The sequence below is a fragment of the Podarcis melisellensis genome (genome assembly GCF_964234715.1).
Source record: "Podarcis melisellensis genome assembly, chromosome: 3".
Classification (NCBI taxonomy): Eukaryota; Metazoa; Chordata; class Lepidosauria; order Squamata; family Lacertidae; genus Podarcis; species Podarcis melisellensis.
The window spans coordinates 99,928,400-99,949,429 of record NC_138530.1 but is presented as its reverse complement, the minus strand read 5'-3'; the positions used below and the strand labels follow the sequence as shown (position 1 = coordinate 99,949,429).

Genomic DNA, 21,030 nt, shown 5'->3' with positions numbered 1-21,030 from the left:
GTTTGTGTGTGTCAACTGGAGTCAAACAGTTCCCAAGACTAGCACAGATCTATTGCAAAAGAGCTGCAGAACAAAATCCTGGATGAACTTTGGAATTTTTTATTCAGCACTGGTGCCAACTTCATAATAGCAACAAATTTTAGATAAAATTAAGTTAAAATAGCTGAACAATAGCATGGAGGAGTAAAAAGGCAATAGGATTAAGGCAATGACAAATGTGGTTTCTGCAAAGTCAGTAAGGGGGATTTTCCTCCATATATAGTGGAGATGTCAGGAGGCAAGATATTACTGGAAGATGGTGTGGTCAGTGCTAAATGAAATGTTTAAAACAAGATTGATTAGTAAACCATTACTACATCCTTTGAATTGTGTGGAGAAAGAAGATTAAAGAACAGTTGGCCGCAGGTATTTTAGAAAACTTTTTGCAGAGTTAGTATATTGGCATAGCAGAACTTGCTGGGTCCTTTCCTTCACCAATAATTGCTTTCACAAGTTAAAATTTTAACTGTGCTACTCATCAAGCACAGCACTATGTATGGGGTTTATAAAGAATAAGCAGCAAAGTATCAAGAGAAAGATAGACAGGATTGCAGGTCTGGTTGTGCTTTTGGCCCCAAAGCTCTCCAGCTCTGGCCCAGCCATACCACAAAATGTCCTAGCTATGTAGGTATGCCACAGGTTGGCCACCCATGCCCCAGACTCAGTAGATCTTGGGCACTTGCTAAATAAATTCCATTTATCTTTCCTTGCACCAACTAAAATGCAACAAAATAGTAGGCAAGCTTAGGAGTTCTCCAGGCTGGATGTTGAGCGAAACTGCAGAGGTGGTAGTGAAGGCACGACGGATATGCAATTGCTCTGGCATGTATAGAAACCAGAATTACACCCATGTTATATTAAGATCACGATGTGGGTCTATCAATGGCATACCAGTTTGGGAGCTTAAGTTGTATGTGACTCAGAAAATCCAAAATAGCCACATGGCTGAGGGAAGGATCCATCCAAGACCATGGAGATATGGCCAAGAATCTCCCGATGGGCCTCACTGTTCTTACCCTAATGACATCCTGTGGTAAAAATTGCAGGATACATTCCTGGTCACCATGGGAGATTCCAACCATTCCCACCTCCCTCAGGGATCTAATAATGACACTGATGAGAAAAGGGGCATTCTATGGACACCAGGAGGAGGAAGCCAACGTGTAATTGGGCTGACACATCTACAAAACATATTCTTCACCACAGACTTCAACACACTTGGCCAAGCAAAACATGACCATGCTCAATAAAGAATGCTCGCCTACTCAAAAGGACCTCTTATTGGGAGAATAATAATTTTAGGATTCCCACAGGATGGGGTAATTTCTACAGGGCGTGTTTAGACAAGCTTGCATCCAGTACAGAAGTACACATGGGAAGTTACTGCAAACTTCCCTTGGCATCTCTCACTGTTTTGCCAGCTTGTTGGAATATGTAGATGCCTATGGATCTGCCTTAGAAAGCTGCCTTATGTCAGGTCCAGTCCAGTATTGCCTGATCCGACTTGCAGCAGATCTCAGACACACCTCTCTCCCATCGTTGACTGTGAGGTCCTCTTTTGCATGACATTTCTGGGGAATGAACCAGGGAACTTGCACAGGGGTTGGCAAAGTTTTTGTGGTCCCACAGACGCCGTGGTGGGCCGGAGTGTGTGTGCGTGCACACACGCACAAATGCTATTTCTGGCGCGGAGGAGGCGTGTGCAGCTTCCCATTGGCTGCAGGAGCTTCCCGCAGCCAATGGGAAGCCAGCCAGATTCGTAGAAGGTGTTCCCTGCTCTGCTCTGCACAGGTTTAGCGCAGTGCACGGGAGCCAACCGAGCGGGCGGTGGGGATCCATGGGCCGGTTAAATGACCCCCATGGGACGCTTGTGGCCCATGGGCCTTAGGTTGCCCACCCCTGATCTTGCACATGCAACACCTTTGCTTCTCCATGAAGCTATGGCCCCACCTTCACTTGTTAAAGCAGTATCAGGTCCAAACGGCATGTGATACTTATCATGCAGTTTGCCCTTGGATGATTGCTTTTTCTTTCACAAATGTGCTCCAGAGAACCCTCTAGAGCAGTTTTTTTGGGGGGAGCGCGGGAGGAAAGATGAAGGGAAACAGGAAATCCCATTGCTCAAGCAGACTTCTGTTGTGTAAGCAGACAGACATCACTGGATGCCCTCTACACTCTTTGCCTGCTCTTTCTTTTATTTCTGGCGCTTCTTTAAATACACTGTAATTATAATTGTGCGAAATTCTCTTGCATTCACCACTGGAAACTTCTAATGAGTACTGGATAATTCACCCTGACTACCTCAGATAGGAATTCCCAGGCCTGTGCAGGTCTACTCAAAAGTAACTCTCACTGGATTTGATTGGCTTACATTCAAGCAAGTATACAAATGGTTGTTTCCCCTGGTACAGCAGACTTAGGGAGCAACATAAACCAAAGATTCGCTTGAATGGTGTTAGGATCCAATAGATCTCTGGCTCAGCTGCCAATACCTGGTGCAGCCAGGCTCTGCTGGCATAGGTCCCACACCTTGGCTCAGCCAGAGAGATACACCTCCCTCCCAGCTCAACCAGGGCTGAGTCCTCTAAGCTGAGACTGGTGAATTTTATACTGGTGTAAGCCCTGGGGGAGGGACGCAGGTGGCACTGTGGGTTAAACCATAGAGCCTAGGGCTTGCTGATCAGAAGGTCAGCGGTTCGAATCCCCACGACAGGGTGAGCTCCCGTTGCTCAGTCCCAGCTCCTGCCAACCTAGCAGTTCAAAAGCACATCAAAGTGCAAGTAGATACATAGGTACCGCTCCGGCGGGAAGGTAAACGGTGTTTCCGTGCGCTGCTCTAGTTCGCCAGAAGCTGCTTAGTCCTGCTGGCCACATGACCCGGAAGCTGTATGCCTGCTCCCTCGGCCAGTAAAGCGAGATGAGTGCTGCAACCCCAGGGTCGGTCATGACTGGACCTAATGGTCAGGGGTCCCTTTACCTTTAAGCCGGGGGGGGGGAGGATGCTCTGGAAGATGGGTGGAAGTGAGGCTGGGCAGGGGTGGTGAAGTACATATGCTGGACCCTAACTTCATTCAGTTCAGTCACATGACCTGGTAACTCAGAGGTTACCCAGAGGTCTATGCTTGCAAAAAACGGTGGTGCATGCCAACCTTTTAAAGACTCCCCCCCCCCCCCGGTCAGGCTTAGGTGAGCTCAGGAGGCAGTAGCCCTGCTTCTGAACAGATAAATTATGCCATTTTAATTTAAGGCAGCAGAAATTCTGCCGGCTAGCCTATACTTAGGATACTAATACTGGTATGTGAGTGAAAGTAATTCCTTTCTGATTTTAGTATGCCACACACACACACTTTTATAAATGGGAGAAACATACCTATTTGCTCTCAACAGACAGCTGGGAGAAAAAGAAACTCCTATTCCCCAAGCCATACAGCCAGGAAAAATGTGAATAAATAATAACATAAAAATACAATCCATTTATTTTTATCAAACAAAATAGTGCTCCTTCCAATTGTCCTGAGACTACACAGAAAGAGGGGAGGGAAACTTAAGAAGCGGGGAGATGGGACAAGAACAATAAGCAGCTTCAGGTGGTGCCAGGTGGTTGCATTAAAGTGACGTTGGGGGTCAGATGGGATGCAACGTGGCCACTTGTGCTTTAGTACAAGTGAGGGAGTGGAAAGAAGCATAGCTGGCATGCAGAACATCTGGGTCATTTGAGGATACTTTGACAGGTATCTGAAAAACACGGTACTCTAGGACTGAAATGAGATGTAAGTATAGATAACATGTGCTTCCTAAGCAAACTTCTGGTTTGAAGTTGGAAGTGTGGGGAACATATCATCATTTAGGTAAGGAAGCAGCAAAAAGATCATGGGTTTCATGTACTCCCTTATCCTTCATATGCACTCATTTCTTGTTTCACAGAAACCACAGGGTGCCAGGCTGCCCAAATTGGGACAAACTACAGGGTGACCAAACTACAGTTTGCATCCAAACTGGGAATACACTTGAAATCATGGGTGCTGATTGTAGCTTGTGCACACCATAGTTTGCTGGATTTGGATGTCACGGCAAACTATGGTTTGCACTCGCCCGAAAAGAAATTAATAGAATGCAGTGGGAGGTGGGAGCATATTAGCACAAAGTTTATTCATGATGGCTGACCAGAGCCAACACATATTCAATGTCTTGCTTCTATGGTCCCAAACCAATTTCCAGCATTCTGTATTGCCTAAGACATAATCCGAGGCTTCTTACTATGGGCTAAATATTCACTCAAGTGTTTCCAGCAGTATCGAAGTCTGCTTTTGTTTGGAAATAAGATTTCCATTTGCACAAAATGTTAAGCAAACCATACAATGTTGACTTTAAGATTAAACTCAAAAGGGACTTTTCGCATCTCCCCAGCAGGAAGCAAAGGAATGCCTGTGACTGTGTTTGTAAATTTTAAAGTATTAAAAGTAACAGATACAGCCTCAGGTTTTTTAAAAAAACAACAAGCTCACAACACAGAGATTTTCAGAGAGAATGAGACATCCTGGAGACCCTCGATAGGGGAGGTGCTTAGGAAATTCATGAGTCTCCTTTAGCTGATCCATTTTTGCCCCTGGAGAGGCTTCCTGCAGGACGCTAAATGCATAAAACAGCATGCTCTAAACAGTCATGCTGCCTCACTACGTAACCCTCACCAGGAAGATAACGGATATACAAGAAAGAGGAATGTTACTAGCTGCACATGTTTGAGTCCTCTTCTCAATCTAGCTGAAGGAAAGGACACTGAATAATTTGGAACAGCAGAAGATTATATCCTTTTCAAAAAGAAGAACGCAGAATCTGAAAATGGACCACAGAGCCAGCAGCAGCTGAGACAGATCTGCCTGACAACTTTTTAACCAAGCTTGGGACTCAACAAGAAACTGGGACTCAACTCCCCCCCACCCCCCGCCAGATTCGCACATGTCAGTGGGGCACTGACTGCTGGAAGACGCTATCTAGATAACCTTCGCTCTTTAACAGCGTTTGATCTTCTGATTTATAAAGGAGAAAATGTGGCGGCATGTTTGCTTTATTCTGAGCTGCAATCTTGCTCTCGTTCTGGGATTCAACTCCTTTAGGAAAAACATAGAGACCCTGGGCAAAAAGCAGTACCAAGTCCAGCATGGCTTGTGCAGCTACACTTTCCTATTGCCTGAAACAGAAAATTGCCGTTCTTCTTCTTCTACCTCCTATGTTTCCAATGCAGTGCAGAGGGATGCACCTTTAGATTATGATGACTCCATACAAAGGCTCCAACTTCTTGAAAACATCCTGGAGAACAACACACAGTGGCTAATGAAGGTAAAAAAACAACAACCTGTATTATTTCTATCCTACATAGCAGCAGCACAATTTGCTGATTTGTTGTTTTCCCTTTTGACGAGTGAGTACATTGAGTTGCGGAACATTTCATTCACTTGCTCTTGACAAACAACTTTGTCGAAAACATTTAGTACGACTGCATGCTATTTACAGCCATGTGAAAAATCCAGCGTGAGGAATTTTGTTTCCTGAACTAGAGCAACAGGCTAACTGATTTATTTGTTCTAAAATGTTGCACCATGTTTTTCAGGGAGGAAAAAAAAAAGCTTTCAAACCTGTATGCTATGAACAGCTAGAAACAGCTTCTTTGTTTCTACCCATATTATATTTTCAGAATGACATGCGGTGGGTGCAAGTTCACATGCACGCAACTGTCAGATATGCAGGGTTTCATACGTGGAATTTACTTCTAGTTAAATTTGCTTAGCACTGCAGGCAATTGTTAGCATTATTAAGTTCTGATTCACACCATGAAAAAATAGCAGGAAGCCCAATTTTACACTGTGTGTACCCATAGCCTAGCGTATAATGTGCAAGGAGGGATCATTCTTGTGTAGAGGCTGTGAAGAATCAAAGTTAATTGTGGCTTCCTACAGTGTGCACGTATGATTTAAAATGAGATATGCTTGAGTCCCAAAGATTTGAATGGGACTTTGGCCACGGTATTCTTGAACAACAGCTCTGTGGACTGGCGCGGAATGTATCTGTGAATATTATTTTAATCATTTTGAATGTCTTAAGTTACTGACTTTGATACAGGGATTCAATTTTGTGTGTGAAATAACGTTACTTTGGGTGGCGTCGGGATTAACTATTGTTTTGTTCTAAAAGTCTCTGTGTAATTCCTGCGCCACTAGACTATGATGGATTAACATGGGATAATTGGTTAGTTACAAACAAATGGACTTGTGAACAAGCATCCTACATTGAAAAAGCTAACAAAATCACTTTCTAGACTATCGAACAGTTTTTCTAGACTGTATGACAGTTGAATCTATTCATGTTTACTCTGAAGTTGAGATTTACTTCAAAGTAAGTGTGCAAAGGATGGCATCATAGACAAACTGAATAGATAGTGCAGCTTAACTGCATGATATCCTTGCAAAGTCACATGATACAAGACATGTCTTCTGAGGATGAAATACATGCGCTGAAAACCTAAGCCTGCTGATTCAGAGGTAAGGTCCCATTAAGCTCAGTTAGATTAATTCTCTAGGGTTCTTGCTAAGGACTGAAGCTTTAAAGGATCTCATTTAATATCTCAGTATATTCATTAGAGAAGGCTGCAAATACTTAGAGTACACCTCACTAATGCAGCATCACAAAAAATTAAAATCAATATAGGCCCTGTTTGAAGCTTTTAATCAAACATGTATTATAGGCTGTTATTGCAGACTAATGTGTCCCACACCTTCCTATGATAAGAAGCAGATAAGATTATAACGTAACACTGAACAGTTATGTGAGAGAATTTAAAACTGCATTTAATAATCTAAAATATGCTTTGGGGAAGGTTGTTTAAATAGCTGTATATCTAGCAGAACGATCCTAGGTATGTCCTTTCAAAAGTATGTCTGTCCTATTGAGTTAAATGAGACCTTACTTCCTGATAGATGGGCTACAATATTATACAGATTATTTTAGAGCAAATCCCATTGAACATCATGAGCATTACTTCTGAGTAGGCATTGGTAAGATTGAACTTCAAGCTGCAAAATGTTTACCATAAATGTCATGCCACCATTCATATAGACAGGTAGGTAGGTAGGTAGACGGATAGAAAATGGGTTTCAGAACCCAACTTTATGTCCATTGTTTTTATATTTACTTAAATAACAACACTGAATTACAAAAAAGTTTACTTTCCACACCCCACCCTTTTACTTTAAGTAAAAACTAAAATAACTAGGAGAGTCAGGATCAATTGCAAGACTGCCACAACACATTTCTCAGGTCAGCAATTTTATTTATTGCTTTTTCCTATAAATCTCTGGGAATTTCTTTATGACAAGCACATTCAGCAAAGTCATTAAAACCAGGTACTTACTTTTGGAGGTCAGTCAATCCATTTAAAAAACAAATAAACATTCTATTTCTACATTTTATCAACTGACAATGCAATTGTGCAGAATTAAGGTCCATTGGGTTAAACGAAACCCTAACTTTCTATTGGATGACATTGGTTTTGTGTTTGGCTTGTCATTCCTTTAACATAGGGCACTTAGGCTATCTTACCCTCATTATCCTCAAGCAACTTAGGTCCCAAACTGTTTTCCTAATGAAACCTAGTAAATAAGAAGAACATGAAGAAAAATCCATAGGGATCATTCCGATTCATTATTTATAAACTCTTTTATTTATGCTAAGGCAAATTAATGTACATAACACATGGATGCCCTCGAATACCACTTTGTAACTATTTCAACCGGTTCTGGAAAATCTGACAAATTTAATTTTCCCTTTTTCCTTTAGTGAGCCTTTCTAAACCCTAGGAACCACTTATTTTTGAAGGGTGCTTGAAATAACACTGCCAGCATAAAAATCTTTCTAGCACCAGTTATGCACAAAATCTTTGTTTCAAATGCATTCTACATCCTCACACAGTATCACATTTCCCACCTTCAATCAGTCATCAAAAGGAAATGTTATCTTTCTGAATGGACACCAAACTGTCTGAATGGAAGAGAGTGGAAATCACTGTGGATGCCTCACAATCACAATAGGAAGCTGGAAGGTGTCAGAGTTGCTGTGCATTCCGGAAACTAACAGAAAACCAAGGCCAGTGTTTCAGACGTTCCTAGAAAACCACAACCACCATGGAAGGGCTTGCAGTTAAAATGAGATTACTATTATTAGCACACCACCTTATCTTCCAATATCTTTTAAAAACCCCTTTCTAAAAATACCAATTTGTCTGACGTCTGAGCAAAACTAATAACTGGCATACCAAAAGAACAGGCTAATTTCATACGATATGTTCCAGCAAATCACAATTCAAGAGGAAGTAGAATCCTATAATGCATATAAGATTCTGCACCACAATAGTCCTTTGAAGTCTGCCACTACCCCAGAATTTTCCATTTTTATTTAAGTCTTCCCAGTATTGCAGGAGAAAAACAAAGCCTGCTTGAGTTCGTTATAGGCTAAGCAATCTATTGCATTCCCTTGTAATCAATTTCTAAAATACTTGATAATATAATGTTGTTTCCAAGAAACAACTATTGCTATTGTTAGTCTACAGTTGCAGTAGGTTCAAGATATGGAAAAATGAGGCTTTTACCCTGGTGTGGTTTGCAAACAGGTACAGCCATTAATTTGATTCACAGCTGCTTCACAGAAATAGCCTAACATATCAGACGAAGGGGTTGACAGATCTGATGGTCGTGTAGTGACATTATTACAGCTAGGAATGTTGACAAATGAGATGCGCTGCCCTCTCAAGAGAGGCATGAAATAGTTAAAGGTTATCTGTGATGGAGAATAAACTAACTTTCCGCTAGCTGTTCTGAAAGGACGGTGCAAACCAACTGTGGAGATGCCCACAAAATAATGGCTCAAGAAATATTTGCACACTCTCTCACACAAACTTTATTCCATGTACATAAGCTTACATATATACACTCAAACTGGCCAAATGCTGGCAAATATGCCTCTACTTCCCCAAACCCTACACCAGTGGTGTCCAAACATTTTTCAAAGAGGGCCAGATTTGATGAAGTGAAGGGCCGTGAGGGCTGACCAAAGGGCTGACTAAAGTTGTTAACTCCAGTGTTGTTGAGCTTTTTTAGGATTGAAGTTGTTGAGGTGTTTTTTGTTTAGTGCTTAAGTTGTTAAGGTGTTTTTTTTTTAGGATTTTACCCCAGGAAATTAACTGCCACAGGGGCAGGATTGAACCAACCAACAGGCTGAATTAGGCCCCCGAAACGGACTTTGGACATGCCTTCCCTAACTGACACTTAGCTGTGCAGATTCACATTCTCTTCTGTAGGCCCGTTTCCCTCCTCATTCATGTCTGTTATACAGAGGAACCTTTGCCCCTCGCTCAGGCTCTTGCCATTTCCTCTCCCTAACATCTCAGCATAATGTGTATTACAAAAATATTGCTTTCCATGCCGCTATTATATCCTCTGCTGAACATCATTGATAGGGAGCATGTAATTAAAAGCCACGGGATGCATTTGTAGTATTCAAGGGAGGTGTTGGTGTTGCTAGGGAACCTGTTTATTTATCGGCATGGAAGGCACAGCAGCTGCTTGTCAGTTAGTGCAGGGCCTTGTAATCAAAGGAGTGCGCAGGATGAGACTGGCATAATGGCTGCTGACGATGCAAAGGTAAATGAAGGGTCTGTATGGGCTGCCTTGCTGGAAATGCTCTCCTCTGTAGTTTTGACAGGAGAGAAGCATTTGGGAGATCTCTCACAGGGAGAGCAACCTAGCCTATTCGCAACCCTGGTTTCATATTCCACAAAGTATCTCTCCTACCCCGAGTGGTGAAAGTGGCTTTCTGAAGGAGGGCTGGCAATGGATCAACTAAACACCACTTACATCTCATCAGGCAATAGTCAGGTATTTAGCACATACCGCATGATCAGTGCCATGCATGGCTACCCCACCTCCAACATCAGACATGCTGGATTGCCTTAACTATCTCTCTGCATTCAGTGGACCAGGAACCCAATCGTGTGGAAGCCTTCACATATATCTGCAAGCTTTCTTGCTGCAGACTTTCATGCCAAATGCGCAGACAGCAGGGGACAGGACAAGCCAGCATGCTTGATGTCAAGAGTGGGACTAGCTGGCATAGCCCTGATCACAATTTGATCAGTGAGCAGGGAATAGAGAATTCAGCTATTTGCAGAGACTGTTGTCTTCTGTAAGATTTCAGAAGCCAGGTCCCCCCGGAAGCTTTAAAATGCACCCCACCTGTCCATAGCAAATGCAAACGCCATAGCAAATGCAATTGACCTGTGCCAGCTTTTGTTTATAATCATTCTGGCATCTAGGACAAAGTGCCTTTAAGCATGAATAGAGTTCCTTCCACTACAAGATCTTGTTCTTTGGAGGCCTTAGGTATTACAACACCCTACGGAACCTGTGTCAAATACTTAAAGGATTTACTACTCCCTTCCCATCGAAGAGCCTTTATGCTCGCGAGATTAAATGCTTTCCCTTCTGCAGCAACTAAAGGCAGATTCTCACACACTCCATATCAAGCCCGTTTGTGTGCCTGCAACCAAGAAGTACCAGATTCAATGGAACACATTCTCTTAGATTGCCCTTTACACGGCAGACCTTGCCAACTGATGCTGAGTAAAATGTTGGACCTCTGGCCCACAACCCAGAGGAGAAATCAAATGAGGTTTCTCCTGGCAGATACCACTGCTCTAGTAGCTTCCTTTTTAGCCACAATTTTGCCTGAAAGGGTTCCCAACGAACCATCCCTTCGGGAAATAGACCCTATACCCCTTGACAGCTTCAACCTTGTCCTTTAATTATCCCAGTGATCTGAAACGTTTTATATTGTGATGCCAATAAAGGTACTTGACTTGACTAGAGTTCCTTCCGCCTAAAGGAAGTTTAAGAAAAGAAAAATCTAAGGACAATATTCATTTTTGCCCCTTTCTGAAAGGTGGCTTGGGATTTGATGGACAGGCAGTTGTTTGACCAATGCATATGAAGCTCTGGTTCTGCAATGAGACAGCTGGTTCATCTGCATGACTTCTGGGAGATCAACACAGCTGTATGCAAGGTCACCAAATGCACACTGCCACACAGCCCAGGTCATCTCCTTGGTTCTTTTACAGGTGACGCTGTGTGCAGCCACACAGCATGCAATTGGGATGCAAAGCACAGGGTATAGGAGTGCCCTACACAAATGTGCAATCATCATTCCCCAGCTACCCGGCAGTCTAGACCAGGACCACTATGCTGAATCTCTCGTCTCCTGGTGTTCCTGAATGCCAAAGGCCTTGTTCCTGTTTAGAGATGCTCGCTAAACAGTTGAGAAAATGGACAGGAACAAGCTCACTTGAGAAAGCTGGCAGGCTGGTTATGTCCACTCTTAAATCAGGGAGCATGACCCATGACTCCTGCAGATCTCCAGAAGACATTCCTTCACTCACACACTTGTACTATTGCTTTCAGGTGACATCAAAATGCAGTAATAAGCAAGGCTGCTCCAGCTTGCAAGGGTGATGGGAGGGGGGGGGTGATGTCATACACATGGTGTCTGGATGCTGGGAGGAGCTAGGGACAGAACCAAACCTGGTGGCCACGCAGCTTCAACACCCATTGGCTCATCCTCCACCTCCTCTTGGTGCCATCACTAGCAGGAGACTGCTTCAACCCAAGGAGCTGGCCACTGGAGCTGTGCCACAATTGGCTCTGTACTTTTGGGGCATGGGGGGGTACTACTCCTGAAATATAGACAAACCCAAAAGGACTCAGCCCCCAGGAGCTGATGCCCCTGGCTGCACACTCATTCCTGGCTACATTATCTGGAAATAATTTCCCAAGCTCAGAGTAACAGGCAGCCAGCTGGGGAGGAACTTCAGTTCAATGGTAGAGTAGATGCTTCACTGTCTCACATTTAATCACTGGCACTTCCCAGTAAAGAATCTCAGATCACAGGGCTGGGAAAGACCTTGAAGAGGGCACTGCTAGTTAAACCAGACATAGTGAGATAGATAGACAGTTGCTCTGACTCAGTTATCAGGCATGTTCATCTGCGTTGAGCATTTGACTGGCTTCCCTGCCATACTTTGAACAGTTCTGTTCAAAAGCACGGAACTGAGAACAAGCACAACTTCCGGCAAACTTTTCATTCCCCTGTTCCTTTGCACATGGAAAGTGAGCTTATTTATTACAATTATTGATGGAACTGCCATTCAGACAGATGGCTCAATGGCAACATCTCACTCAGTTGCGCTCCACAAAGGAGCTCCTGTGACAAAACCTAAAATGACTGGACCAAAGTTCAACACACCCTATTTTAGATCACAAAATAGACCTCTGGGCTTGTCCAGCTTTGTGGGAAAACATTCTTTTTTTCAAAAAGTATTTTAGTTAAGTTGTGCAAGAGCTTCTAGTTAAAACGGCTGCATACAAAAATTCCAAACAACTGATGTGTACAGCAGAAGGCCCTTTTTATAAAAAGCAGTTTTAGCCTGGAATATATATATATTAATTTATTTATTTTTTTACTTTAAGCTCTTTGTATAATGTCCATTGGCCAGTTTGCTTCCTGAGTGGAATAGGCTCACTTAACCGGGCAAAATTTAGATGCTTTGAAAAAACTGATGTAAATAAATCACTGACCTTTTCAAATCCTTTAATAGTCTAATGGAGAAAATACATACCATACTATACAGCTATTACACTGTTACAGTACAGCTGTTAATATCATTTTTAGTGTTAACATAATTTTGAGATCTTTGAGATGTGAGGAGAACCCACAGGCCAATCCGTTGTGCGTTAAGCTCCACACTACCATAAAATTTATTAGCTATGAGACAAAATAGTTCCAGTGGTTTTTATTTCAAATCATTGTTTGGTGTGCAAGAATGAGAGATGGCATAACAGAATTCAACAGCAGGTAGAAGTGACCTGTTTCAAGTAGCACCATAGAGGCGGGAGAAATAGATGAAGGCAGGAATTGGTGTACAAATAATTTGGTGAGATTTGGAATTATTCTAGTGGGTGGAGGCTTCCTTCAGGGAGCAAAATTTATTTCTATTTATGTACTGTTTTCAAGTTATTACTATCTTTTTTATATATAATTTTTTCTTAAAATGACTTCCCTTCCTCTCTTTCCATGGTTCATTTTGCATATCATAAATCCCTGCATCTTTTACATAAACTAAACCATTCAGTATTCCATTATTACATCCATCAAAATTTATTTACGCTGTTGAATTTATCTTAAGGCTGCCAACATTTTCAAGTGTACACAATCCCCCCCATATATTCAATAAACATTTTCCAATCCTCTCTAAATGTATGTTCTTCTTGTTTCTATATGTTAAGTCTGCAAGCTGCACATATTCCGTCAGCTCAAGTTGCCATTCTTCTTTAGTTGGGACCTCACTCGTTTTCCATTTTTGGACTAACAAAACATGGGCCGCAGTAGTGGCATACATAATCGTTTTTGACACTTGGGAATTTCATTCTGGATTATCCCCAACAGAAATGATTCTGGGTTTTTTTTTGGTTTTTTTTGGAAAGTACTTTTAAACACTTTTTTCAATTCATTATGGATTATTTCCCAATACTCTTTTACGCCTTTACAGGTCCACCACATATGAAAGAACGTTCCCTCTACCTCTTTGCATCTCCAGCACTTATCTGATTCAGTCTTATATATCTTAGCAAGCCTAACTTAGCAAGTTATTACTATCCATTTATTATTTCTATCCCATCTTTCTGTCAAGGAGCTCAAGGCGGCATACATGATTCTCCTGCTTCCCATTTCATAGATGGAGCTCTGTGAAGTAGATTAGGCTGAGTGATGGTGACTGAACAAAGTCACCCAGAGAGCCTCATGACTCAGTGGAGATTTGAACCCTGGTTTCCCAGGTCCTAGTCCAATACACCCAAATGTCATTTGGATGCTGTGTCAGACAGCAAGATGTCAGCAACGCTGCTTCCCCCTGTCTACCAATAATCCTCCACGGTGATGCAAAACCATTAGTGATTATTTTTATTCAATCTTCCTTTGAGCTGGTCTCCGGCCCACAGTTAAAGAAAGTACTGTTGTCTCTAGCTGACAGTACCACCAAATGCCACCAACCACATATAGTTTTCAATAGCACGAAAATGTTCAGCTTTGATTCATGCCATCACAAGTTGTGTGGATGGCGATTTTGACCTTAGAAACCTCTATCTATCTATACAAAGAGGGTATCTAGGTGATTCATTACACAATATATGAGTCTCTGAGCTGCACAGCAAGGTACAAATTCTTAAGATATGGGCGTGTAAAAACTTAGCAAAATCTGGTAGAAGATGACCAAGCGAAGAAGAGGTAAAAAAATTCCAGAACAGATACCTAATGCATAAGAAAGCCTGTGGAAAACATTTGCTCTCTTAAAAAATACTTCAGTTCATTGGCACATATCCCTTGTTTTGAGAGTTTCTTGACTCTACCTAGTTTCTGTTGAATTGGCCACACAACCAGAGATTTTGAGAAGCAAATGGTCCAATGCAACAAGCATCTACGGAGCAAATAAGGCTCTAGGAGGAAGCACCAAGGTTATGCCACTGCGTGACTTGGGCTATTTCCCCCACATTGCCAAGGATGCTTCACAGTCTGACACCGTGCAAATGTGTCATATAGAATTGGACAGAGAAAATGCATGGAGGTGGTATCAAAGATGACCCGGATTTGGATAATCAGAACATGCTGAGGGAGCTGGGTACTTTGTTGCAGTGACTCCATATGATCATATAGGACAAGACAATGTGTACAAAGTCTGATTTTATTGTACAGGGTGATTCATAATGAAGCATACAGTTTCCATTTACTATAAATGGAAACTGCATACTTCATTATGAATTACCCTGTATTACATATCTAACATATATTAATTTTATATATTCTGCGTGGCCTGTGTGGCTATTCAGATGCCATTGGAAATGACTGGGTGGAGGCTTTGAAGCTTGCATTTATTAGGGAAGGAAATATATTTTTCAACAGCCAGATCCACTTATTCCCTTATTAGATTGAATCCTATCAGACCTCTGCCCCATTTCTTTTTAAATTATTTATTGCCTAGAAACTGTAGATTTTGGACTGACTTTTTTCTTGAAGTTACAGCAGGTTAGCCAGATAGAAAAAAGTTTCCAAGAAAAAAGAAACAAAGAAACGGCAGGGTGGAGGGTAGAACATCACTTGTCTAAGTCAACCTCTAAGTAATAATCATTTTAGCTCCAAGTGAGGTGTACTTTCTGCAAGATTTGAATGCAACAAGTAGGTTCTCATGACATATTGAATTTATACTCTTACAATATGTGCTTGGACAGAATATATTACTATTCTAAAGTAAGCTATTATCAATTCTGTTCTTAAATTTGATTATCGGGCAGAATAAATCCAAGAAGCTGGGAACATATAGGACTGGTTCGCACCGAACTGTCTCTGCCTTTGCAAGTTGCTCCAATCTTTTCTAGCAAAAATGTTTCTTATTCAATAGCAGATGTGCATTCACAGTAGAAAACACTGCAGATATTTGAGAAACGTTTGTCCACCTGTTGCGTAACAACCTCTGTGAATATTTAAGAAAGGTCAATATGAACTTTTGGAAGAATAGTTTGGTAGCTTCTGAAATGCTGTGCTCAGGGGGCAGCAGGCAGAAAGAGATTTATATTCTTTCAAAGCATGTTATTTTGAGAGCAATTTCCTTCAAGTGCAATACTGTTTAAGTTGGGTCTAATGCTTGGCTACCAGCAAATAGGTACCCTCAGGAAGCTAAAACACAAGCAGCATGCTTGGGAAATCAAAGCAGTCCCTTTATTGCTGTGTAAAAACAGGCACAAAAGCCAAACCAACTAAGCTGCTTTCCACAAAAACAGGCAGCAGCAGAATGCGAGGCATTTCACAGTCAGGGGCTGGAGGCATATAAAATTATCTCTGAAGGCAATTTATATCCTGTGATGCATAAATAGAAGGGGGCTCAACTCGCCAATTAGGCATTGTGGCTTGGATACAAAGATCCCTGTGCATGAGCAGAAAGGATTTCTGCACAACTCACATTCTTTACTAAACCTTCTCCCTAATTTTCTCCTATATGCACCCACAAAACCACCCCAGAAGCTCTAATGTTGAACGTGATGCGAAATGGGGATCTGCAGCTGAGGAATGTGACCTTCCCACGTGCATAAGAAAATGCTTTTTGCTGTTCTTTCTACATTACACATGATGGAGAGCAGCAAATGGTCACAGCTTCCTAATAATAATAATAATAATAATAATAATACCTTGCCCGTCTGACTGGATTGCCCCAGCCACTCTGGTTGGCTTCCGACATATATTAAACATAATAAAACATTGCACATTCAAAAGCTTCCCTATACAGGGCTGCCTTCAGATGTCTTCTAAAGATGATAGAATTACTCATCCCCTTGACATCAGATGGGAAGCTGTTCCGCTGACCTGGTCAGTAACCTTACAGTCTATGTGTGAGTTTCCCCTTTATTCTGTTTTACATTGAGCATAGCGAACCTTAAGCTCTGCCCAGGTGGAATCTCTCAATGCTTCTTAATGGTGAAACTGAGCTGAATGAAATCAATTTTACATGGAAAAATAAACCAGTGACATAGCCATGATGATGGTTGACAAAGTCTATTAGGGAATTGAAAATTCAACAGCTTTCTGACTCGTTGCACGTACTCTGTGCCCGCCATTTTCTTAATACCAGTGCTGTCCTGTCCCTTTAAAGTTCAGTATTATTAGAATTTCAGTTGTTCTGAAGAGGCTGGGGATGGTGTGTGGTGTCTCTCCGCCACTTGCCATGAACATTTCTCGGGTACTCTTTTATTCAGTCTACATCCCAATCCCAAAGAAGGGCAGTGCCAAAGAATGCTCCAACTACCGCACAATTGCACTCATTTCACACGCTAGCAAGGTTATGCTTAAAATTCTACAAGGCAGGCTTAAGCAATATGTGGACCGAGAACTCCCAGAAGTGCAAGCTGGATTTCGAAGGGGCAGAGGAACCAGAGACCAAATTGCAAAGATGCGCTGGATTATGGAAAAAGCTAGAGAGTTCCAGAAAGACATCTACTTCTGCTTCATTGACTATGCAAAAGCCTTTGACTGTGTCGACCACAGCAAACTATGGCAAGTTCTTAAAGAAATGGGAGTGCCTGATCACCTCATCTGTCTCCTGAGAAATCTCTATGTGGGACAAGAAGCTACAGTTAGAACTGGATATGGAACAACTGATTGGTTCAAAATTGGGAAAGGAGTACGGCAAGGCTGTATATTGTCTCCCTGGTTATTTAACTTATATGCAGAATTCATCATGCGAAAGGCTGGACTGGATGAATCCCAAGCTGGAATTAAGATCGCCGGAAGAAATATCAACAACCTCAGATATGCAGATGACACAACCTTGATGGCAGAAAGTGAGGAGGAATTAAAGAACCTTTTAATGAGGGTGAAAGAGAAGAGCGCAAAATATGGTCTGAAGCTCAACATCAAAAAAACGAAGATCATGGCCACTGGTCCCATCACCTCCTGGCAAATAGAAGGGGAAGAAATGGAGGCAGTGAGAGATTTTACTTTTTTGGGCTCCATGATCACTGCAGATGGTGACAGTAGTCACGAAATTAAAAGACGCCTGCTCCTTGGGAGAAAGGCAATGGCAAACCTAGACAGCATCTTAAAAAGCAGAGACATCACCTTGCCAACAAAGGTCCGTATAGTTAAAGCTATGGTTTTCCCAGTAGTGATGTATGGAAGTGAGAGCTGGACCATCAAGAAGGTTGATTGCCGAAGAATTGATGCTTTTGAATTATGGTGCTGGAGGAGACTCTTGAGCGTCCCATGGACTGCAAGAAGATCAAACCTCTCCATTCTGAAGGAAATCAGCCCTGAGTGCTCACTGGAAGGACAAATCGTGAAGCTGAGGCTCCAGTACTTTGGCCACCTCATGAGAAGAGAAGACTCCCTAGAAAAGACCCTGATGTTGGGAAAGATGGAGGGCACAAGGAGAAGGGGACGACAGAGGACGAGACGGTTGGACAGTGTTGTCGAAGCTACAAACATGAGTCTGACCAAACTGCGGGAGGCGGTGGAAGACAGGAGTGCCTGGCGTGCTCTGGTCCATGGGGTCACGAAGAGTCGGACACGACTAAACGACTAAACAACAACAAAGGTACCCTTGACTGTTAGGTCCAGTCGCGGACGACTCTGGGGTTGCACGCTCATCTTGCTCTATAGGCCGAGGGAGCCAGCATTTGTCCACAGTTTTTCCGGGTCATGTAGCCAGCATGACTAAGCCGCTTCTGGCAAACCAGAGCAGTGCACGGAAACACCATTTACCTTCCCACCAGAGCAGTACCTATTTATCTACTTGAACTTGACATGCTTTCAAACTGCTAGGTGGGCAGGAGCTGGGACCGAGCAAAGGATGCTCACCCAGTCGCGGGGATTCAAACTGCCGACCTTTCGATCGGCAAGCCCTAGGCTCTGTGGTTTAGACCATAGCACCACCCACGTGTCTTAAACATCCCTTAGGCACCTCAAAGGTAACACAGGCACAACAGAAAGCTTACATCCCTCCCTGGAGAATTGCACTGACGTTTTTCTCTCACTGTTGCTAATTTTCAAATACGTTCTCCCTCCCGCATTAACTTATGGAGAAATGTCAAAAAATGCAGGATAATATTTTTTGGCACAATGCTAATACCCAAACTGGTTCAGTTATATGAGTAATTTAAGAAAAAGCAAATGCTGTAAAAAGTACAGTGTTCATTCCAATAGCAGGAAAAAGTGAAACATATACCAAGCTACTCTTTGATACGAGGAAAATTATTATGGATTATGGCATATTAGTATCCAAACCAAGGAATTCATCCTATATTCAGGCATTAGCAGACTTCAGTTAGCTCCCAGGATTTTCTTACTAGGCCTCCATTAAGAGCTCGTGTAACTACAGTGAAATGGATGCTTGAAAACAGGAGCTGCTAAACTTCGTGGGCATGTTTGCAAACTGGAGAAGCCATTGTGGGCACAACATACGGAAATGTGATATGCTGTGTCTGGCATATTGCCTGTTAGGAACTGCCTAATTCTCACACACGTTTTGTTCCAAAGGCAGAACCTTAAAGAAATATTGCAAATGTTTGGAATGCTGTGAAATGATTAAAAGGTCATGATTTTTCACACAGATACTGTACCATACCCTGTTCTGCATCTAATGTTCTCGAAAGTCTCCAGTAATTGTTGTTAATTCTCCTTATTGATGATTTTATTGTTTTATTTTTATATTTTTGCACACAGTCTTGAGGTTTTTGTTTAACATTCAAGCGGTGTATAAATTTTATGAAATAACTAAATAAAGTAAGAAACAAACCCTGGAACAATAAATTTAAAGGAACAAAACTGCAGAGCCAGCAGTTAAAACAACTGATAAAATAATGTAAAATAAATAAATAAAAAAGCAACAATAAACCCATGATAGGATGGATTTTGACTGCTGCATCAAAGATGGCAGACAAAACACACAGCAAACTTGCTGACAGAGTGGATTCCACAGTCTGGGTCTAACCACAGACCACCTGTTTGACCTCTGAAGGTACGGAGTGTAGTCAGAGAAAGGCCTTTGGTGAAGATGATGAATGTTTGTTCAACTTCAAAAGTAAATCTCTTCTGTCCAGTGGGGCTAATTCCCTACTTAAGCGTCCCCAGGAATTTTTCATACTGAGTAGTGACGTCTACTATGCAGAGAGAAAGTGTATGTATGGGTAGATCCACAATTTCATAATGCATACAAGCACTGCCAAAACAAACTCTAAGGTCAATGGGTGCTTTCACGAACCAATAAATAGCAAGTCCAAGTTACACTTTTCTAGCCTTCGGAATCACAGAATACCATCGCAAAGAAGAATTTTCAAATAACCAATCAAACATAGATGAGACATATGGCTTCAAAGACGGTAGCTTTCCTTTCAATTTAGCACACAAATGGTTTTCATTAAGATGATCCCCTCTCTAGCGTTTTGGTTTCCATCATTGTTTACTGTTGTAAGACTTATCACTTAAACTTTCTGGAAGGTATATGTCTGTGCTTATAGTACATGCCACACACATGTGGTTGTTGCCCTGAGCATTTCCAATCTATCCCAATGTCTGTCTAGCTAGTTTTCATTTAGTTACTTTCACCTTTTTCGTTTGTTGACAGGAAAAGGAGATAAGAGAGGCAAGCTTAGCTGGAGGTCTGGACTGACAGAGACGCTCTCAGCAGGCTGTATATAAAATTAATACTGTAGGCTTCTCAAGCATTCCCATCTGCATTCTCAAGAGGATTGTTTTTTCTTGACAAACAACAGAGGTCTACAGGGACTTCCTGCCCGAACTATAAAGGGCAGCAAACCAGTTTTAAATTGACTCTTTTCCAGCCTGGAGTTATGTACTTGCTAGGCTGAAAATTTCACAAGACTAAATTCTTGTTACTGGGAATCTATCTATCTATGTCAATAGATCCATGTATCTGTCTAACACTGAGAGGACAGAAAACAAGAGACAGAAAATAAATAACAGGCTCTTGTGGGGGGAAAATGTGAATTGTGAAAGTATAATTCTTTTAGTTTTAGGCTTTGCAGAAGAGAATCAAAAGGATTACAGGCAAGCTGATAGAGGGTGACATTTGCTTCAGGGGGAAAGGGAAGCCCTTAATGAAATCCATAAGCCTGGCGTCCAGTGCTTTTAGGAAAACCATGCCCTTCCCCAGCCGTCTAAAGCCAGTATCTAAAGAGGGTATCATAAACGATTTGTGGGCTGGGGACTCTTGTCAATAAAGCACTGGCATTAAATGACTTTAAAACGTTATATGAAATGAGAACACAGTTAAGCAGCAAGCTAAGAACCATATTTTTCTGTTCACGTGAAATAATAAATGGCAGCTGAATCCCC

At 42.0% G+C, this 21,030-nt stretch overlaps 2 protein-coding genes across 2 annotated transcripts in view; one reads left to right on the top strand and one right to left on the bottom strand.

The window, feature by feature from the left end:
- Positions 1-21,030, bottom strand: part of MCPH1 (microcephalin 1) — a 107,842-nt gene that overhangs the window by 30,274 nt on the left and 56,538 nt on the right. The gene's annotated exons all lie outside the window — the stretch shown is intronic.
- The window catches only part of ANGPT2 (angiopoietin 2), a 45,451-nt gene continuing 29,046 nt past the window's right edge, over positions 4,626-21,030 (top strand). The window contains exon 1 of the mRNA XM_081906350.1: positions 4,626-5,376. Within this exon, the coding sequence (XP_081762476.1) occupies positions 5,086-5,376 (291 nt within the window). The 5' untranslated portion in view covers positions 4,626-5,085. The remainder of the gene's footprint in view (positions 5,377-21,030) is intronic.